This window comes from Lolium perenne, chromosome 4 (assembly GCF_019359855.2).
Source record: "Lolium perenne isolate Kyuss_39 chromosome 4, Kyuss_2.0, whole genome shotgun sequence".
Taxonomy (NCBI): Eukaryota; Viridiplantae; Streptophyta; class Magnoliopsida; order Poales; family Poaceae; genus Lolium; species Lolium perenne.
The window spans coordinates 254,171,283-254,188,719 of NC_067247.2; the positions used below are offsets into that span (position 1 = coordinate 254,171,283).

Below are 17,437 nucleotides of genomic sequence, written 5' to 3' on the forward strand. Positions count from 1 at the left end.
TACTTGCAAAGTACTATGATTATCACTATTGCATAAAAACCAAAACCACTACTTTCATAACTATGAATATGACTATGTGGTGGGCAATGGAACCATGGATTGTGTTGATATGGTGGAGGTTCCATTGCAAGGGTTTATATCCATCTAGGATTAAACAACCAATGTCGCCAGTGATTCTTGTGCCGTAATACCCGTGTTAACCATAAGATCCGGAGTGGGACGGAGTAGTCAAAAGTGTTTCCACCTCTCGTTCATCAACGGATGCGCTTTACCGTAGACACTTGTATCTGTCGGTGGCAAGCGGTAGGCTGGGGAAGCCTTAAGTCCCCACGGCATAGTCCGTAGACACTTGTCGCTCGAAGAACAAGCGGTAGGCTGGGGAAGCCTTAAGTCCCCACGGTATTGCGGTCTATGATGGGTTGCAGCTACCGGCGTAGGAGTGTATGGTAGAGCCCAGCACTGTCGTCGTGGTCGGGGTCCACCTTGAAATCTACAGGAATAATGGGACCGGCGTGGACCCAGGGTCGGCGCATGCAACAACGGGTGGGTGTTCGAGGTAGCGGAGGAACATGATTGGCTAGACCTTAGACCGGGCCTCACACCATAGGAAGTGTGGACGGGTCATTCCCGGTTGGCACCAAGGTTAAGATCTCTTATGGGTAAAGCAACACACCTCTGCAGAGTGTAAAGAACCGTGACCTGTCACTCCCTGTTCCGGGATATGGAACTGCGAACGCGGCCGGAAAGGAGCTCCATGAAGTTCTAGTAAACCGGTGAAGGCTGACGGACATAGTTCTTCTGAATAAAAGTAACCTTTTGAAGAAATGATTATGAAAACCTGCATTGGTATTAGACTTTCTGGTCTAATGCCGTAGCTAGTGCATTAAACACCTCTTTCCTATAATGAACTTGTTGAGTACGCTCGTACTCATCCCACTCTTAAATCCCCTGCTTAGATATGGAGGCATTGAAGGAGGATCTACAGTGCAACTCGAAGGCCGAGGAGTCAACAACTACTTCAAGAGACAGGAACTTGTCAGAGGAGTCAGATACCACATCCAACACGGAGAAAACCTAGTTTAGCCATAGAAGGGAACTAGCTTCCTAAACCTAGCTCCTACTTAGCTAGAATCTATTCATAGCCTCTATAGCTAGTCAAATACTCTACAAATAGAGTTCGTGATAGGATTAGACTATGAGTCGTTCTTCTGGAGTTATCTGCAGTTTTACCTCATTGTAAAGTAGGAGGCTGTGATGATCTTATGTAACAGAGTCAATGTTGTAATTCTATAGACATGCCTTGGACCCGCATATGTTTCTGTTGTACCACTCTGAGCGATATAATACTAGTGGAACGGTGTTTCATTGGTGTTATATCAGACTTGCATACTACACCATGCAGTGGTATGCCGGGTCACCACAGTTGGTATCAGAGCAAATGCTTTGACCTTAGGATTAAAACCCTTTAAAGGAGACCTATAGGATTGGTAGTGTCTATAGGAAGTTGTCTTAGGTAAAACAAATACTACATATGACTTGAGATGGATATTCACTTGATAATAATCCTAACACACTTGAGTAAAAATTTAGTATCTAGCTTACCAAGATAAAATAAAGTTAGTTAGCTAACCCCAAACGTGTAGTACACCATGAAGTACTTAAACAATAAATGAGTAGACCCCAGTTGGTATAAAATACATGGTAGTCCAAAGAGAGGATAGATCCATAAGGAAGCTATCCTATTGGAAGATGTGTACCAACATATGTTATGATTAAGTAAGAGTTATCCAGAACTGTAATAGGAGTTATATCAAGTGATGAAGATAATCAAGATATCCTAATAGAAGATGTAGACCCATATAAGTATTGAGTAAGTAAAAATTATCTAGACATGTGAAACAATTAATAGTAAGTAATAACTATGAGTCATATGAGGTAGTATTGACCATGATGAGTCAATCATGGGAGGTAAGTAAGAGAGATAGAAATAAAACATGACTACTTACAAAGTAGTGATAGTAATCATATATCATTCACCTGAGATCATTATGTGATGGACTAGAACCTCATAATTAATTAAGAGGAGAACAATAAGATGCCAGACAATTGTGCAAGAACTGTGTTCCAAAAATATGGGAAGTGTGCCAAGCACATCATGACCATAGTCTTCTGAAAATATAAACACTTGGAAGTATAGGAGCTATATTTCCATAGTTATGTGCTTAGAGTAGCAATGTTAGAACCTAGACATATCATGTGAGATAGTCCTCAACAAAATAGAAGTTAAGTAGTACTTCCAGAGAAAATTAGGTTAACCTTAACTATCCTAGACCACTTTTGTTTTAAGTTTATCTCCTTGCGATTGTGCAATTAAGGTAAAGGTTGAGACAAATAGTAGAATCCAATATACTCGTGCTAAGTAACACGATATAAACCTATCTTATGTGGTGTTATATACTACACATCAGAGCCTGATGTTTAGAGATGTCTTACTCAAATATTATATTCAGGCTTATGATGGTGTGTATTATAAGCACAAAGCTGGATTTTTCTTGGATTTTATTGGACTTTTATTGTTTGACTGGATCCATACATGAAGTTTGACTTTGATATGCAAATGCATGTTGCAATATCAAGTCCTTACTTGATGCTATAGATCTAGAGGGTAATGGTATTCGTGTGAGGAAGTGACGAATTCTGGAGATTCTGAAGACAAGATGAAGGTTCACCAGATAAAGGAAACAAAGTTGTGGGAAGCAACCACAATATTCAGAAGGAAGTACCAATAAAAACTCATGCTTTACCTCCACAGAGGAGTACTTTAGTACATAAGAAGCATGAAGGTGAGAAATATGATGATTATGGTGAAGCTCAAGCAGATCCATAATTATTATAGAAGAGGGAATGCATGGGAAATCCCTTAGGATACTATATTCATAGTGTCAGCTAGTGGTTTTTCTGCAAACTAAACCCTGAATGTAGGAAGATGATATAAGAAATCATAGCAGATATCAGAAGACCATAGTTGATATTAGAAGACCACAGTTGTGGTATGGGATCCATACTGCGAGATAAAGTAGAAGATGTCTCGTCCAGTTGATCAGAACCTATAATAGAATCCAATTTTAGATAACAAATAGCCATAATTGGTATCACATAGTCCACCATTGGATTATTTGTACCAAGAAGTTGTGAACAAATAAAATTTTGTTAGACAAATAACAATGACCTATAATCATTTAGTCGAAGGATTCACATAGGATATCCACAATTGAGTGGATACGCCACAAACATTCTTCGTGAGGCTTTTAGAAAAGTATAAACCATAAGTTAGACCTAGACCAATATTCCAACCATCAATCCAAGGGTTGGAAGAAAAAGGAGTTGAAGACCATAAGAAAACTCTAAGGGGTAGAGTAAATTTGAGTTGGATATACGATGACTTAATACTTTGAGTAAAATGGAAGAAGAAGGTCTGAACTGAGAGGAAGTTCAATCTTATTTTCATAAGACTGTTGAACACTACTTTCAGAAGGATGTCAGACCAGATGCCGAGAGTTATACCTCGAGGAAGTAAGAAGTGGACTATAACTCGAGAAAGTGAGTAATATTTATTCAGAAGTACGAAAGTTCAAGTAAGTCAAGCATAAAGAAGTTGGACGAAGAAAATACCATAGACTAAATAAAGCTCAAGATGGTCAAAGAATGAAGAAGATTGAACATACCAATATCAAAGACTAATAGAATGATTCCTTTCATGGAACCTAAAGAACACAAAATAGTTATACGTATCAACTATAAACCATGATTGAATAGACTAAATGAGTCTAATCCATTTTTAATGGAATAAACCCTCAAGACCATTTCCATGGTAAGTACCTTACCAAGTACCATTATTGCACTTTTGGTAGTAAGGGAAAACAAAGACCTATTTTATCAAATAGGGGAATGTTAACCAATTAGTCCTCAATTAAGACTGTCAGGACAAGAAGAAGTCCCAATCATTGAATAGTCAATGAGAAAGGAAACAAGAGTATAATATTAAAAGAAATCATGGAATTGAAGTAAGAACCCTGGTTCGGAGGCAAACCCTAATGGATTCCAGGAAGAATCTGGACAAGGGATATATTCAATTATATCCAGTGAGATCACTAAGGAGTTCGAGAAAAGTTTAAGTCTGTATAAGTCAGAACCACATTCCGGAAACGTGAGAGAGATCAAACTTCGAGGACGAAGTTTAGTTTAAGGGGTAGAGACTGTAATATCCCAGGTAATGGGGTTACAAAAATAGAGGAAACAGATGTGTGCATTGCATTCATGCATAGAAAATCTGGGGAATTTTTGCGCTTTAAAGTAAAACAGTCACAGTAACTGAAGTTTCACTTGACCTTGGTGGAATTGAAATAGCTCATCAAGTCAAGCGCTATAAACCTCAATGTGACTTTGTTTAAACCTTGTTTTGGGTAGAGATGATTTGATCTAAGGGGTTAGATCAAATGGAACTAATAATCAACACAACAACACTTTACTCAATGATCAACCACCTGATCTTATTAAAGATCACAACATGATATTCTTACCCATAACATATGAACATCCATTTAATTGGAAATCAAGTAACAGTAAAATGGGGAAACCATTCTGCACTTATCTTCTCCATGTCTTAAACTATCTATGATCCTACCATGAAACCTCATGGTATTCATTCCATTTCAACATTGGAATTATAACAAGAAGATCCATCCCAGGAATAGATATTCTTCTCTATTCCAAGTTAATACACATCAAACCTAGAGAGATGAGAGAGTTCTATAGTATTTACTAGAGAAGCAATGGAAAACCTTAGGCTAAAACCTTGGATACATATCCAAGTAATCAGATCATCATCTTTAAGAGGAACATCAGGATATTATTCAAGACAATTCCTAGAGAGAGAACCTAATTATGTTAAACCTAGATATTGATGATCACATCAACCCCTAGGGAGCCTAACCTTAGGTTATCATTGAATTCCTTTCCAAATGAGAGAGACCATTCATACTAACCTTAGCTTTACCTACTTAAGAATCAAGGACACCCTTGAACTAAAGTATTAGGTTGTAAACCATTTTCCTTGGAGTGGTGAGATAACCTAATATCACATGGAATAATACCATATCCATTAATTGATAAAATAAGGAGGAGATCAATTTAACCAAGATAGCCAAGTGGAGTTTTAGACTGAATACCTATTGAGATATTGTGAGTACACCATAAACCCTAGAATAACCATTCCTTTATAAGAGAGCCTAAGCTATGGTGTTACACTCAAGTTAAATGAGGCAACACTTGGATTTGAGGGAAAGAAATATCCATATACCCAGATGATTATATCATCATTCCCTGGAAAGAACCCTAAGTAATATCTCAGAAATTCTCCTGGGATATAAACTATTGAGGCAACCATAGTAGTCCCATCCTAGAAAGTAAAATAGAAGTGTTATATCCTAGTTGATCAAGACAACACTTGATCATGGAAGTGAAAATCATTCCATTAGAAATACTTTAGGAAGCCAAACCTTGATCATTATAAATTGTGTAGTGATCATAAACCCTAAGAACTTGAAGTAGAGGATTTTAGCACATAAGAAAAGCTTAGAGTTAAAGCCTATAATTCATATGGTGAGAAAACCTTCACCAATATAACCAAAGTTAACTATAAAAAGAAGTATAACTACTTTAGTTACTTTAATAATAGATTAAGGATATAAAAGAAGTCTATAGGAATAAGATAGAATCAATTCTCAGATCCTTAACAACTAAATGAGAACAATAATAATTAAAGTAAGTAACCTTCCTATTTTGGTTGGAGGAGATTAAGCCCTAGCAATTGCAATATAATGTCATCTCCACTCTACAGACAAGAATTATATCTCAACCCTAGTTTATGTATCACTATGGTGATCATAATATAAACCTAGGCCATAATTGAGACTCAAACCAAATGCCGTTAGGTAAATATCATTAGAACCCTAATGGTTCATTAATTAAATACAATGTATCAATTATAAAACATAAGAGCCACCTAATGCTAAATCCTATAAGTAAACCATATGTGTAGTGATCAACCATTTACCTTTGTAACCAAGATAAACCATGATGGAAACAATCCCTACTGAGATACTTTCAAATGTAGTGATAGTATTAACCTTAACAAGGGGGTTGTACTAGAAATGATAAAACCCTAATAAATATGTGCTCACATAAAATCATATGCAGGGAACTAAATTCTCAATTAAGAGCTCAAACCCTAATGATAAATTCTAAAACACTTAGAATAGAAATTATCAACCCTAATAATAATAATAGATGTGATTACACAAGAAAAAGGAAATTAAAATGAGTGCATAAAACCATGATTATTTACAATTTGTAATAAATCCCACATATGTGAAATGTTTAATCAAAACAATTGAGTATTACAATAATACTTTTATTAGTCTTCATAAAAGACCAATTGTTTAACACCTGCAAAATAGAAAATAGTTAAAACATGAATTATAAACAGAATTAAACACAAAGAATAAAGCAGAAAATAGAAAAAAATACAAAACAGAAAAGAATAAAAGAGATAAAGGAGATGGGGCTTACCTGGACCTTACCAGCCAAAGCAGCCCAGCAGCAGCCTGCCCAGCAGCCAAACACCACGGCCCAGGCCATCACCAAACCGCAGCCCACGATACCCCTTCGCTAAAAAAAACAACGGGAGGGGGTCGTCCTCATCCCCTCCGTGCACTGAGGCCACCGCGACGCCGTGTTCTCTTTCTCCCCCTCGCTGGCGCCTTCTCCTTCATCGATGGTGTGGCGTGGCGTGCTCCACCGCGCAGTACAAAACCCGAGGCGAACCCTAGCTGCTCGTTTCTTCCTCCTCGTCTCAATTCTTCCCCAAACCAAAACCATGGCTCCACCAGTACCCATCGTCGCCGGCGATTGAAGCCTTCCCTATCCATTCCAAGTACACCACCGTGACCACCGTACTCGAAAGGCTACGCTCACGAGAGGAATTGGTCCGGGGTGATCTCAGCCGGGAGTATTTCATCGATTTCGTCCGCAGCACCTCGCCGGAATCCATGGCCGTGTCGTCGACTCCAACAACCCCGCGCTTCACCAAGCATATCCACGTGTTCCTGGTGAGCTAGCGCTTCTTCTGAGCATAATATTGCATCCGCGCACCCTCGGTAGCCATCAATCGAAATCTCGCCGGAGTGCTCCGCCGCGGGGATGTTTGCCGGCGACGCTCCGATGGTCCGTTCAGAAATCCAACACCACCACGGTGTTCCGCGTGTCGAGAGGAGTCGAGAGAACTTAGCCGCGCATCGGGGGAGGCCCTAAAACGGCGGCGCCGTTTGCTCCTGCCCGCCGGCGTTTAGCCGCCGGTCAAGTCGACGTGGCTGTGGGGGCCACCTCGCGTTCATTGACCAGTCGTTGCCTGCGTGGCGACTGACTGGGTCAATGCCCCACCAGTCAGTCTCGGTGGGTGGAAACTGTCCGGGTAGATTTAGGTTTTTCATTTAAATTTAAATCCAGAAAATATCTGATACTTTGCAAATTCATATAAAATTCATTATAACTCAGAAAAAGGTAAATAATATATCAAAATTCTTAGAAAAGTAAACTCTATCCAATAAAAATATAAAATGAAATCTTTCATTTTTAATAAAAATTCAATTATTTAATACTTGTTATTTAAGCTTTTTATTTTAATTCTTAATACAATTAAGATTTAGAAATTTGGAAAACTATCCAAATTAAATAAAAAACCAATAAATAAATAAAGAAAAACATGAAATCTAATTTTCTTTATTTATTATTTGTTAAATCTTTATAAGAAAGATTTAAACCCTAATTAATAATTACCTAATTATTAATTATTTAAAAAGAATAAAATGCCAATTTCAATATTATTTTTATTTCCAAGTTACCAATAACTTCAACTTTACCATGAAGTTATTAATCATTGAACCATAGGGTAAATAGCAAACCCTAATTCATTATGAAATGATGTTACAATCTTATCATTTCATGTGGAACCCTAAAACCCTAATTCAACTATGCACCACACCCTAGTTCCAATAATCAATGTGAAACTTAATTTGCTTCTAACCTAAAACCAAGGTTAGAACAGGTGATCATGGTACTTTATTTAAAACAATAGAGCCATCATTAGCAACTAAAAGACATACTTATGTCTACATAAAATGTAGAACCCTATTACTAGCAATTTAGTATTCCATGTATGCATATCACTAAACCTAGTTGATCAAGTAGGATCAACCAACTTTAAACCCTGGTCTCTACTGTCAAAACCATCATCCTTATTCATCCATGCTTAGCATCACACCATTGTGATGAACCCCAATAGCATCTAGGCTCAATATTTATCATTACATAACCAAGTCCACTGAACACTACAAATACTTCATAATTATGAACCATCCTATTTAGGAACCAACCAATCCTTACTTAGGGAATTAAATAGCAAATCTGAACAACCTCAACCTAATTATTATACTTCTTAGTATTTAAGAAGTATGTTCTTCAAAAGTTATTCTTTTGAAGAAAATAGAGAGTAACCTCAACCCTACCTAACAGGACCTATAAACCCTAACTAGCTATCCCCAGCAAGGTATACCAACCTTGATAGCAACTATTTATAATAGATTGCTCAAGATGCTTAGGCTTAACTCAACCCTACAAGTTCTAGCTATTGATGAATCCAACTATGTTGTGATCCATCTAATACCTACTCCAGAAACTAAATAAAACCATAGTCAACCATAGAACCCCTCAACCTAATTATCATACTTATTCTTTATTAAAGAACATGTTCTTCAAAAGTTATTCTTTTAAAGTATATAATAATTAATCATTAACCATGCCCTATAGTACTAAAACTGACCACTGTTCTATACTTGTTAACATTATGCCAATTATCATTCTTTGTGTGCTCAATTGATTATTATGCCTTATTACCTACCTGTTTATAATACCAAGTAATCACACCTGAATAAGAACCTTGTATGTGAATCACTCTAAAAGTGCAACATACCCTAAACCAATCATTACAACTCACTGATCCTAAATCATCGGGGTTAGGTCACGCTTAGAGCGATTGCATCTCATTATTATGCATTATTGCATCCTTGCCAATCTTTTAAACATCGTCCTTACCGGACGATGATGCTATTTCAGAATTTGGAGTTATTGCGTAACGAAGACCTTGCCTGCATAATCTTGCAGTCAAAAAAAGCAAATTCATCGCTTTCTCATGTCATTAAATTACTTGCAAAGTACTATGATTATCACTATTGCATAAAAACCAAAACCACTACTTTCATAACTATGAATATGACTATGTGGTGGGCAATGGAACCATGGATTGTGTTGATATGGTGGAGGTTCCATTGCAAGGGTTTATATCCATCTAGGATTAAACAACCAATGTCGCCAGTGATTCTTGTGCCGTAATACCCGTGTTAACCATAAGATCCGGAGTGGGACGGAGTAGTCAAAAGTGTTTCCACCTCTCGTTCATCAACGAATGCGCTTTACCGTAGACACTTGTATCTGTCGGTGGCAAGCGGTAGGCTGGGGAAGCCTTAAGTCCCCACGGCATAGTCCGTAGACACTTGTCGCTCGAAGAACAAGCGGTAGGCTGGGGAAGCCTTAAGTCCCCACGGTATTGCGGTCTATGATGGGTTGCAGCTACCGGCGTAGGAGTGTATGGTAGAGCCCAGCACTGTCGTCGTGGTCGGGGTCCACCTTGAAATCTACAGGAATAATGGGACCGGCGTGGACCCAGGGTCGGCGCATGCAACAACGGGTGGGTGTTCGAGGTAGCGGAGGAACATGATTGGCTAGACCTTAGACCGGGCCTCACACCATAGGAAGTGTGGACGGGTCATTCCCGGTTGGCACCAAGGTTAAGATCTCTTATGGGTAAAGCAACACACCTCTGCAGAGTGTAAAGAACCGTGACCTGTCACTCCCTGTTCCGGGATATGGAATCGCTGAACGCGGCCGGAAAGGAGCTCCATGAAGTTCTAGTAAACCGGTGAAGGCTGACGGACATAGTTCTTCTGAATAAAAGTAACCTTTTGAAGAAATGATTATGAAAACCTGCATTGGTATTAGACTTTCTGGTCTAATGCCGTAGCTAGTGCATTAAACACCTCTTTCCTATAATGAACTTGTTGAATACGCTCGTACTCATCCCACTCTTAAATCCCCTGCTTAGATATGGAGGCATCGAAGGAGGATCTACAGTGCAACTCGAAGGCCGAGGAGTCAACAACTACTAGCTTCCTAAACCTAGCTCCTACTTAGCTAGAATCTATTCATAGCCTCTATAGCTAGTCAAATACTCTACAAATAGAGTTCGTGATAGGATTAGACTACGAGTCGTTCTTCTGGAGTTATCTGCAGATTTACCTCATTGTAAAGTAGGAGGCTGTGATGATCTTATGTAACAGAGTCAATGTTGTAATTCTATAGACATGCCTTGGACCCGCATATGTTTCTGTTGTACCACTCTGAGCGATATAATACTAGTGGAATGGTGTTTCATTGGTGTTATATCAGACTTGCATACTACACCATGCAGTGGTATGCCGGGTCACCACACGCTGCCCGCTGGAATGGGAGGTGGACGTCGTCTTCATCAACAACCGAACGTGTGACCGAGTACGGAGGTGCTGCCCGTTCGTGGCGCCGGAGGGATCGTGATCAAGATCTTCTACGCGCTTTTGCAAGCGGCAAGTGAACGTCTACCGCAGCAACAAGAGCCTCCTCTTGTAGGCTTTGGAATCTCTTCAAGGGTGAGACTCGATAAACCCCTCGTTGCTACCGTCTTCTAGATTGCATCTTGGCTTGGATTGCGTGTTCGTGGTAGGAAATTTTTTGTTTTCTATGCAACGTTATCCTACAGTGGTATCAGAGCCGTGTCTATGCATAGATGGTTGCACGAGTAGAACCATATTGTCCTCTCTCATAAAGATTTTCAGTAGCATCATGAACAAACTCAACAATATAACTATCACATGAAACATTCTTATCATGAGCTACATGCATAAAATTATTACTCTCCACATAAGCATAGTCATTACTATTAATTGTAGTGGGAGCAAATTCAATAAAATAGCTATCATTATTATTCTCATCACCATAATCATCATATATAGGAGGTAAAGTATCATCAAAGTAAATTTTCTCCTCCATGCTTGGGAGACTAGAAATATCATGCTCATCAAAACTAGCTTCCCCAAGCTTAGAATTTTCCATAGCATTAGCAACAATGGTGTTCAAAGCATTCATACTAATAGAATTGCCATTAGCACGCATATAAAGTTCCATAGGTTTTTTAATTTTCTCTTCAAACACCTCATGTCCTAACTCAAGATAAATACTATAAAGATCTCTAATATTTTTGTTGTTTTCCATTAAGCCTAACTAGTGAAATAAAAACATGCATGGAATTAAGTAAAGTAAAACAAGTAACTAATTTTTTTGTGTTTTTGATATAAAGAAAGCAAACAAGACAGAAAATAAAATAAAGTAAAGAGATTGGAAGTGGAGACTCCCCTTGCAGCGTGTCTTGATCTCCCCGGCAACGGCACCAGAAAAAGTGCTGCTTGTGACGGTAAAGCACTCGTCCGTTGGGAACCCCAAGAGGAAGGTGTGATGCGTACAGCGGCAAGTTTTCCCTCAGTAAGAAACCAAGGTTATCGAACCAGTAGGAGCCAAGAAGCACGTTGAAGGTTGATGGCGGCGGAGTGTAGTGCGGCGCAACACCAGGGATTCCGGCGCCAACGTGGAACCTGCACAACACAACCAAGATACTTTGCCCCAACGTAACAGTGAGGTTGTCAATGTCACCGGCTTGCTGTAACAAAGGATTAGATGTATAGTGTGGATGATGATGTTTGCAGAAAACAGTAAAACGAGTATTGCAGTAGATTGTATTCGATGTAAAGAATGGACCGGGGTCCACAGTTCACTAGTGGTGTTTCTCCCATAAGATAAATAGCATGTTGGGTGAACAAATTACAGTTGGGCAATTGACAAATAAAGATGGCATGACAATGCACATACATGTTATGATGAGTAGTGTGAGATTTAATTGGGCATTACGACAAAGTACATAGACCGCTATCCAGCATGCATCTATGCCTAAAAAGTCCACCTTCAGGTTATCATCCGAACCCCCTCCAGTATTAAGTTGCAAACAACAGACAATTGCATTAAGTATGGTGCGTAATGTAATCAACACATACATCCTTAGGCATAGTATTGATGTTTTATCCCTAGTGGCAACAGCACATCCACAACCTTAGAACTTTCTGTCACTGTCCCAGATTTAATAGAGGCATGAACCCACTGTCGAGCATAAATACTCCCTCTTGGAGTTACAAGTAACGACTTGGCCAGAGCCTCTACTAATAACGGAGAGCATGCAAGATCATAAACAACACATATATAGATTGATAATCAACATAACATAGCATTCCATATTCATCAGATCCCAACAAACGCAACATGTAGCATTACAAATAGATGATCTTGATCATGTTAGGCAGCTCACAAGATCGAACAATGATAGCACAATTAGGAGAAGACGACCATCTAGCTACTGCTATGGACCCATAGTCCAGGGGTGAACTACTCACTCATCACTCCGAAGGCGACCATGGCGGTGAAGAGTCCTCCGGGAGATGATTCCCCTCTCCGGCAGGGTGCCGGAGGCGATCTCCTGAATCCCCCGAGATGGGATTGGCGGCGGCGTCTCTGGAAGGTTTTCCGTATCGTGGCTCTCGGTACTGGAGTTATTATCGACGAAGGCTTCTTATAGACGGAGAGGTAGGTTTAGGGGCGACGCGAGGGGCCCACACGCTAGGGCCGCGCGGCCCCAGGCCTGGCCGCGCCGCCCTGCTGTGTGGCCGCCTCGTCGCCCCACTTCGTTTCCCTTTCGGACTTCTGGAAGCTTCGTGGAAAAATAAGATCCTAGGCGTTGATTTCGTCCAATTCCGAGAATATTTCCTTACTAGGATTTCTGAAACCAAAAACAGCAGAAAACAGCAACTGGCTCTTCGGCATCTTGTTAATAGGTTAGTGCCGGAAAATGCATAAAAATGACATAAAGTATGTATAAAACATGTGTGTATCATCATAAAACAAGCATGGAACATAAGAAATTATCGATACGTTGGAGACGTATCACGCGTCTTCGCGTACTTTTCTCTCCATTCGGCGCTCGCAGGCGCTCCTCGAGTAGTTGGGTTCGGCCTGGGATTGTTGGATGAAAAAACGGCCCAATCCGGCGTCCATCCGGCGATAACTTTTGGCCTGTGGGGGGGGGGGGGGGGTTGCTGGGGAGCGGAGTGGAGATGCTCTCACCATGTGCTAGACGGAACCGGCTCCTCTAAGAGCATCTCCAGTCACGTCCCCCAAAGGCTTTTGGGGCGCGCCGGACATATTTTCGGCCCCAATCGCGCGCCCCAAAGCCTCCTTTCGTCCGGTGTGGCCCAATACGGTGTCCGGCGCCCGAGCCCGTCCCCATTCCACTGCGGACGCTCCGGGTGCGCCGGACACAGCAAGAAGCAAGGCAGGGAGTGGCGGGCCTGACGCATCATTGACACACGAACGAAGCGTCGTAGCTTAGCCTTAATGGCGACCGAGGGCAGGCGAGACGTCCCGTTGGCGATGCGCCTCCTCCATGCGTCACCGCCATTCGCACTTTACCGCGCGTTTCCGCTCTTTCTTCCCGCGGCTTCTGGCCTCTTCCCGTGCTTTCTTCCCGCCTCTTCTCACGTCGTTGGCTCCTATAAAAGGCCTCCTCCATTCAATGGTCGCCACCATAGCCGTCGGCATCCCTTTCTCCGCCACAAACACATGCCTCGTCGCCTACGCACCACCTACCCAATGATGAACCGCGCCGGCGAGAGCCAATTTCCTCGACCACCGTCTCCACCTCCACCTCCATTCCACCAAAACAGGAGTTCGACGATGACCCGGAGGCTGCGGAGAACAAAGCATGGGAGGAGGCAGCGCGAGCGGACACCATGGCAGTGTTCAACGCCGCCACGGCGGAAGAGGCACGCCGGCACCGGGCGGAGGAGATTGGTGAGTGGTGGCATGCAGAGCGGGAGCAGCGGCGCTGCCGTGCGGACGAGATGAAGATGCGGTGGCGTGCGGACGAGTTGTACGAGCGGCGGCGCGTGGAGGAGTTGCGGGAGTGGATGCGGGAGCTCCATCAACGGCAGCGGCAGGGGGCGCTGGAGCATCAACTACGGGAGGAGGTGGCGACAGCGGAAGCGGCGGCCTGGGTGGCGGATGCGTTGGCGGCGGCTGCGGCAGCGCAAATGGAGGAGGAGGAGGAGGAGGCGGAGGGCGAGGAGGTGGAGGACGACGATGACTTCGACTAGTCCGACAACGACGGGCCGGACCCGGAGGAGGCGGTGGCGCATCAACAGGCGCTCCTTGAGTCGTTCGAGTCGCAGAAGAAGCTGCAGGACGACGCCCGTGCCCGCGAAGAGGAGCAGGTCCGTCGTGTCGTCGAACTCTCCCTCCAACAGGAGCAGCTAGGGAGGGTAGGCGACGATGCGGCGAACGAGCACCGGCGTCTTCTCGTCACGCTCCGTAGGAGGAGGCGACGCGCGGCGCAGGAGCTGCGGCGGAGGGGAGGCGACGACAGGGCGGGGCCGTCAAACGCACCGCTGGGCGGCCAGTAGGCTAGGGTTAGATAATCTAGACGTTTTCATTCAAACTTGTAAAATATAACTAAATTTGATTGAAAACCTTTAGTTTCGTGCATTTTCATTGATTTGGGGCCTTGTTTGGGAGACGCGGCTGAGGAGCGACGTCATGCAAAGGCGGCCTGAAGAAAAAAGTCCCCCAAACGCTTGATCCAGCGCCGTTTGGAGGTCGATTTGGGGACGCGGCTGGAGATGCTCTACCGTTGAGAAAGAAAGGTAGAGAAGTTACAGTACTCTAACTTTCCTTCTTCAAATTTAAACTTCCTCTGTCCCAAAATGTAAAGCGCCTAAGTTTTAGTCAAAAGTCAACATATTTTAAGTTTGACTAAATTTGTACGTAAAAATGTAAACATTCACAATACCAAATCAATATCAATAGATTCATCAGAAAGTATAGTTTCTTAAAATATCTATTTAATATTGTAGATATTTATATTTTTTCGTATAAACTTTGTCAAACTTAGAAGATGTTGACTTTTAGCTAAAGGTTAGGCGCCTTACATTTTAGACAGAGGGACTATTTAATTCTACTAATATAATTCAAATCAACTTATATATATGTAAATTTAAGGTATGTAGTCACAGGCTATTACTTGCAACCAAAATTATAATGCAGAAAAAATAGTTTAGATGTTTTATGCTACAGTAATTAAGTACAATACAAAATTAGGTGTTTAATGGTAGCATACCATGACTTTGCTTCTTAGTTTTCTCTGACTTTTCTTCCCACCGTGAGAAGAGCAATTCAGGAGCTTGATTAGGCAACCACCTGGTTTAAAAGAGCTGGAAGCCAAAAACCATATCCGCATGCAAGAGGCAAAATACAGCCGACTGCCATGTTTATCAATTAGTCTGCTGAACTGTCACGCATAAGCTATCTACAGAACATGAACATTGCCACGGCTTGCTCGTATCTCAATAATTCCACATGGTGCTATAACGACCTCCCAATGACATGTACGTACGTACATTCAGACCTCTCAACGAACCTGCAACATGCTCATCTCATACCTCATCAGGAAACTACAGTTTCGTTCACAACAAACCATGCAAGGAGAGTTTCTTAAGTACTGGGAGAAGGAATAATTCAGTGAATGATAAAGATATATTAGACAATAATTAAGCTCCAGTAGCCCCCATGTTCCATAACAGCTAGATCACTCATGCTGATCAATTATTACGAGACCATGGCCACTCATATGACGATAGAGCCAACTAAACTTTGAACTTTCAAGTACTATAGTGATCTTATCAAGTTATAACTCGATGCATGCATGTGTGTATAAATAGCCCTTCCTGACGAGCAACATTTCAACACCTCTCATCACTTCATTATAACTCTTTAGCCCACACTCTCTCGTACACAAAGTCTTGTTGTAGAGAGCTGAAGAAGATAATGGCTTCAGCTTCGCTTAAGCTTTCTATTGCGCTAACATGTGCGTTGCTCTTGTCGTCCGCGTGCCATGGCCTGCAGGTGGGCTACTACAAGAAGTCGTGCCCCCGCGTGGAGGCCATCGTGAGGGATGAGGTGAAGAAGTTTGTCTACAAGAACGCCGGCATCGGCGCCGGGCTGATCCGCATGTTCTTCCATGACTGCTTCGTCGAGGGATGTGATGCCTCTGTCCTCCTGGACCCAACACCGGCCAACCCGCAGCCAGAGAAGCTCAGCCCTCCCAACTTTCCCAGCCTCCGCGGCTTCGAGGCCATCGACGCGGCCAAAGACACCGTGGAAAAGGCATGCCCAGGCGTTGTATCATGCGCTGACATCGTTGCCTTCGCCAGCCGTGATGCAGCCTACTTCCTCAGCAGGATGACGGTCAAGATCAACATGCCGGCAGGCCGCCTGGATGGGCGCATTTCCAATTTCACTGAGGCTCTCTCCAACCTGCCGCCTCCATTCTTTAACATCACTCAACTCATCGGCAGCTTCGCCGCTAAAGGGCTTGACACCGAGGACATGGTGGTTCTTTCCGGCGCCCACACCATTGGGGTCTCACATTGCTCATCCTTCGTCTCTGACCGTCTTGCCGTCCCCTCCGACATCAACACCGCCCTCGCCGGCATCCTGAGGAGGCAATGCCCCGCCAACCCGACCGCAGCAAACGACCCCACGGTGCACCAGGACGTCGTAACCCCTAACGCGCTTGACAACCAGTACTACAAGAACGTCCTCGCACACAAGGTCTTGTTCACGTCAGATGCCGCACTTCTTACCACACCGGCGACCACCCAGATGGTGCTTGACAGTGCCAACATCCGTGGACTGTGGGAGGACAAGTTCAAGAAGGCGATGGTCAAGATGGGTGCCATCGGAGTCAAGACCGGAAACCAAGGCGAAATCAGGAGGAACTGCAGGGTCGTCAACCGCTACTAATGAACCATCACGGCATCCAGTTTGTTTGTGCTCTTTATTTTTCTGCACCTCCTTGTGTCTTCCGAGTGAATTCACGCATGTAATTCGTTCGTTTCAACAGTTCAAATTCTTTGGGAAGGTACAGCATATTGGTGATGTTTTTGTTCACTTTTACTGGAAATAATTAGTATCATTTCAAGCGCTGATTTGGTGTTTTTCTTGGCGGCTTCACTGCGTCCGTATAGCACATTCGGCATAGCAACATTGGCAAGAGCGCGTGAGGTTGGCATAAGCG

The 17,437-nt window shown here is 42.6% G+C and overlaps 1 protein-coding gene across 1 annotated transcript; it reads left to right on the forward strand.

The window, feature by feature from the left end:
• The first annotated feature begins 16,086 nt into the window (after positions 1 to 16,086).
• Positions 16,087 to 17,289, forward strand: LOC127332232 (peroxidase 2). The gene has a single exon (XM_051358509.2). The coding sequence runs from the start codon at positions 16,186 to 16,188 to the stop codon at positions 17,161 to 17,163; it is 978 nt and encodes a 325-aa protein (XP_051214469.1). The 5' UTR covers positions 16,087 to 16,185; the 3' UTR covers positions 17,164 to 17,289.
• The last annotated feature ends 148 nt before the right edge of the window (positions 17,290 to 17,437 follow it).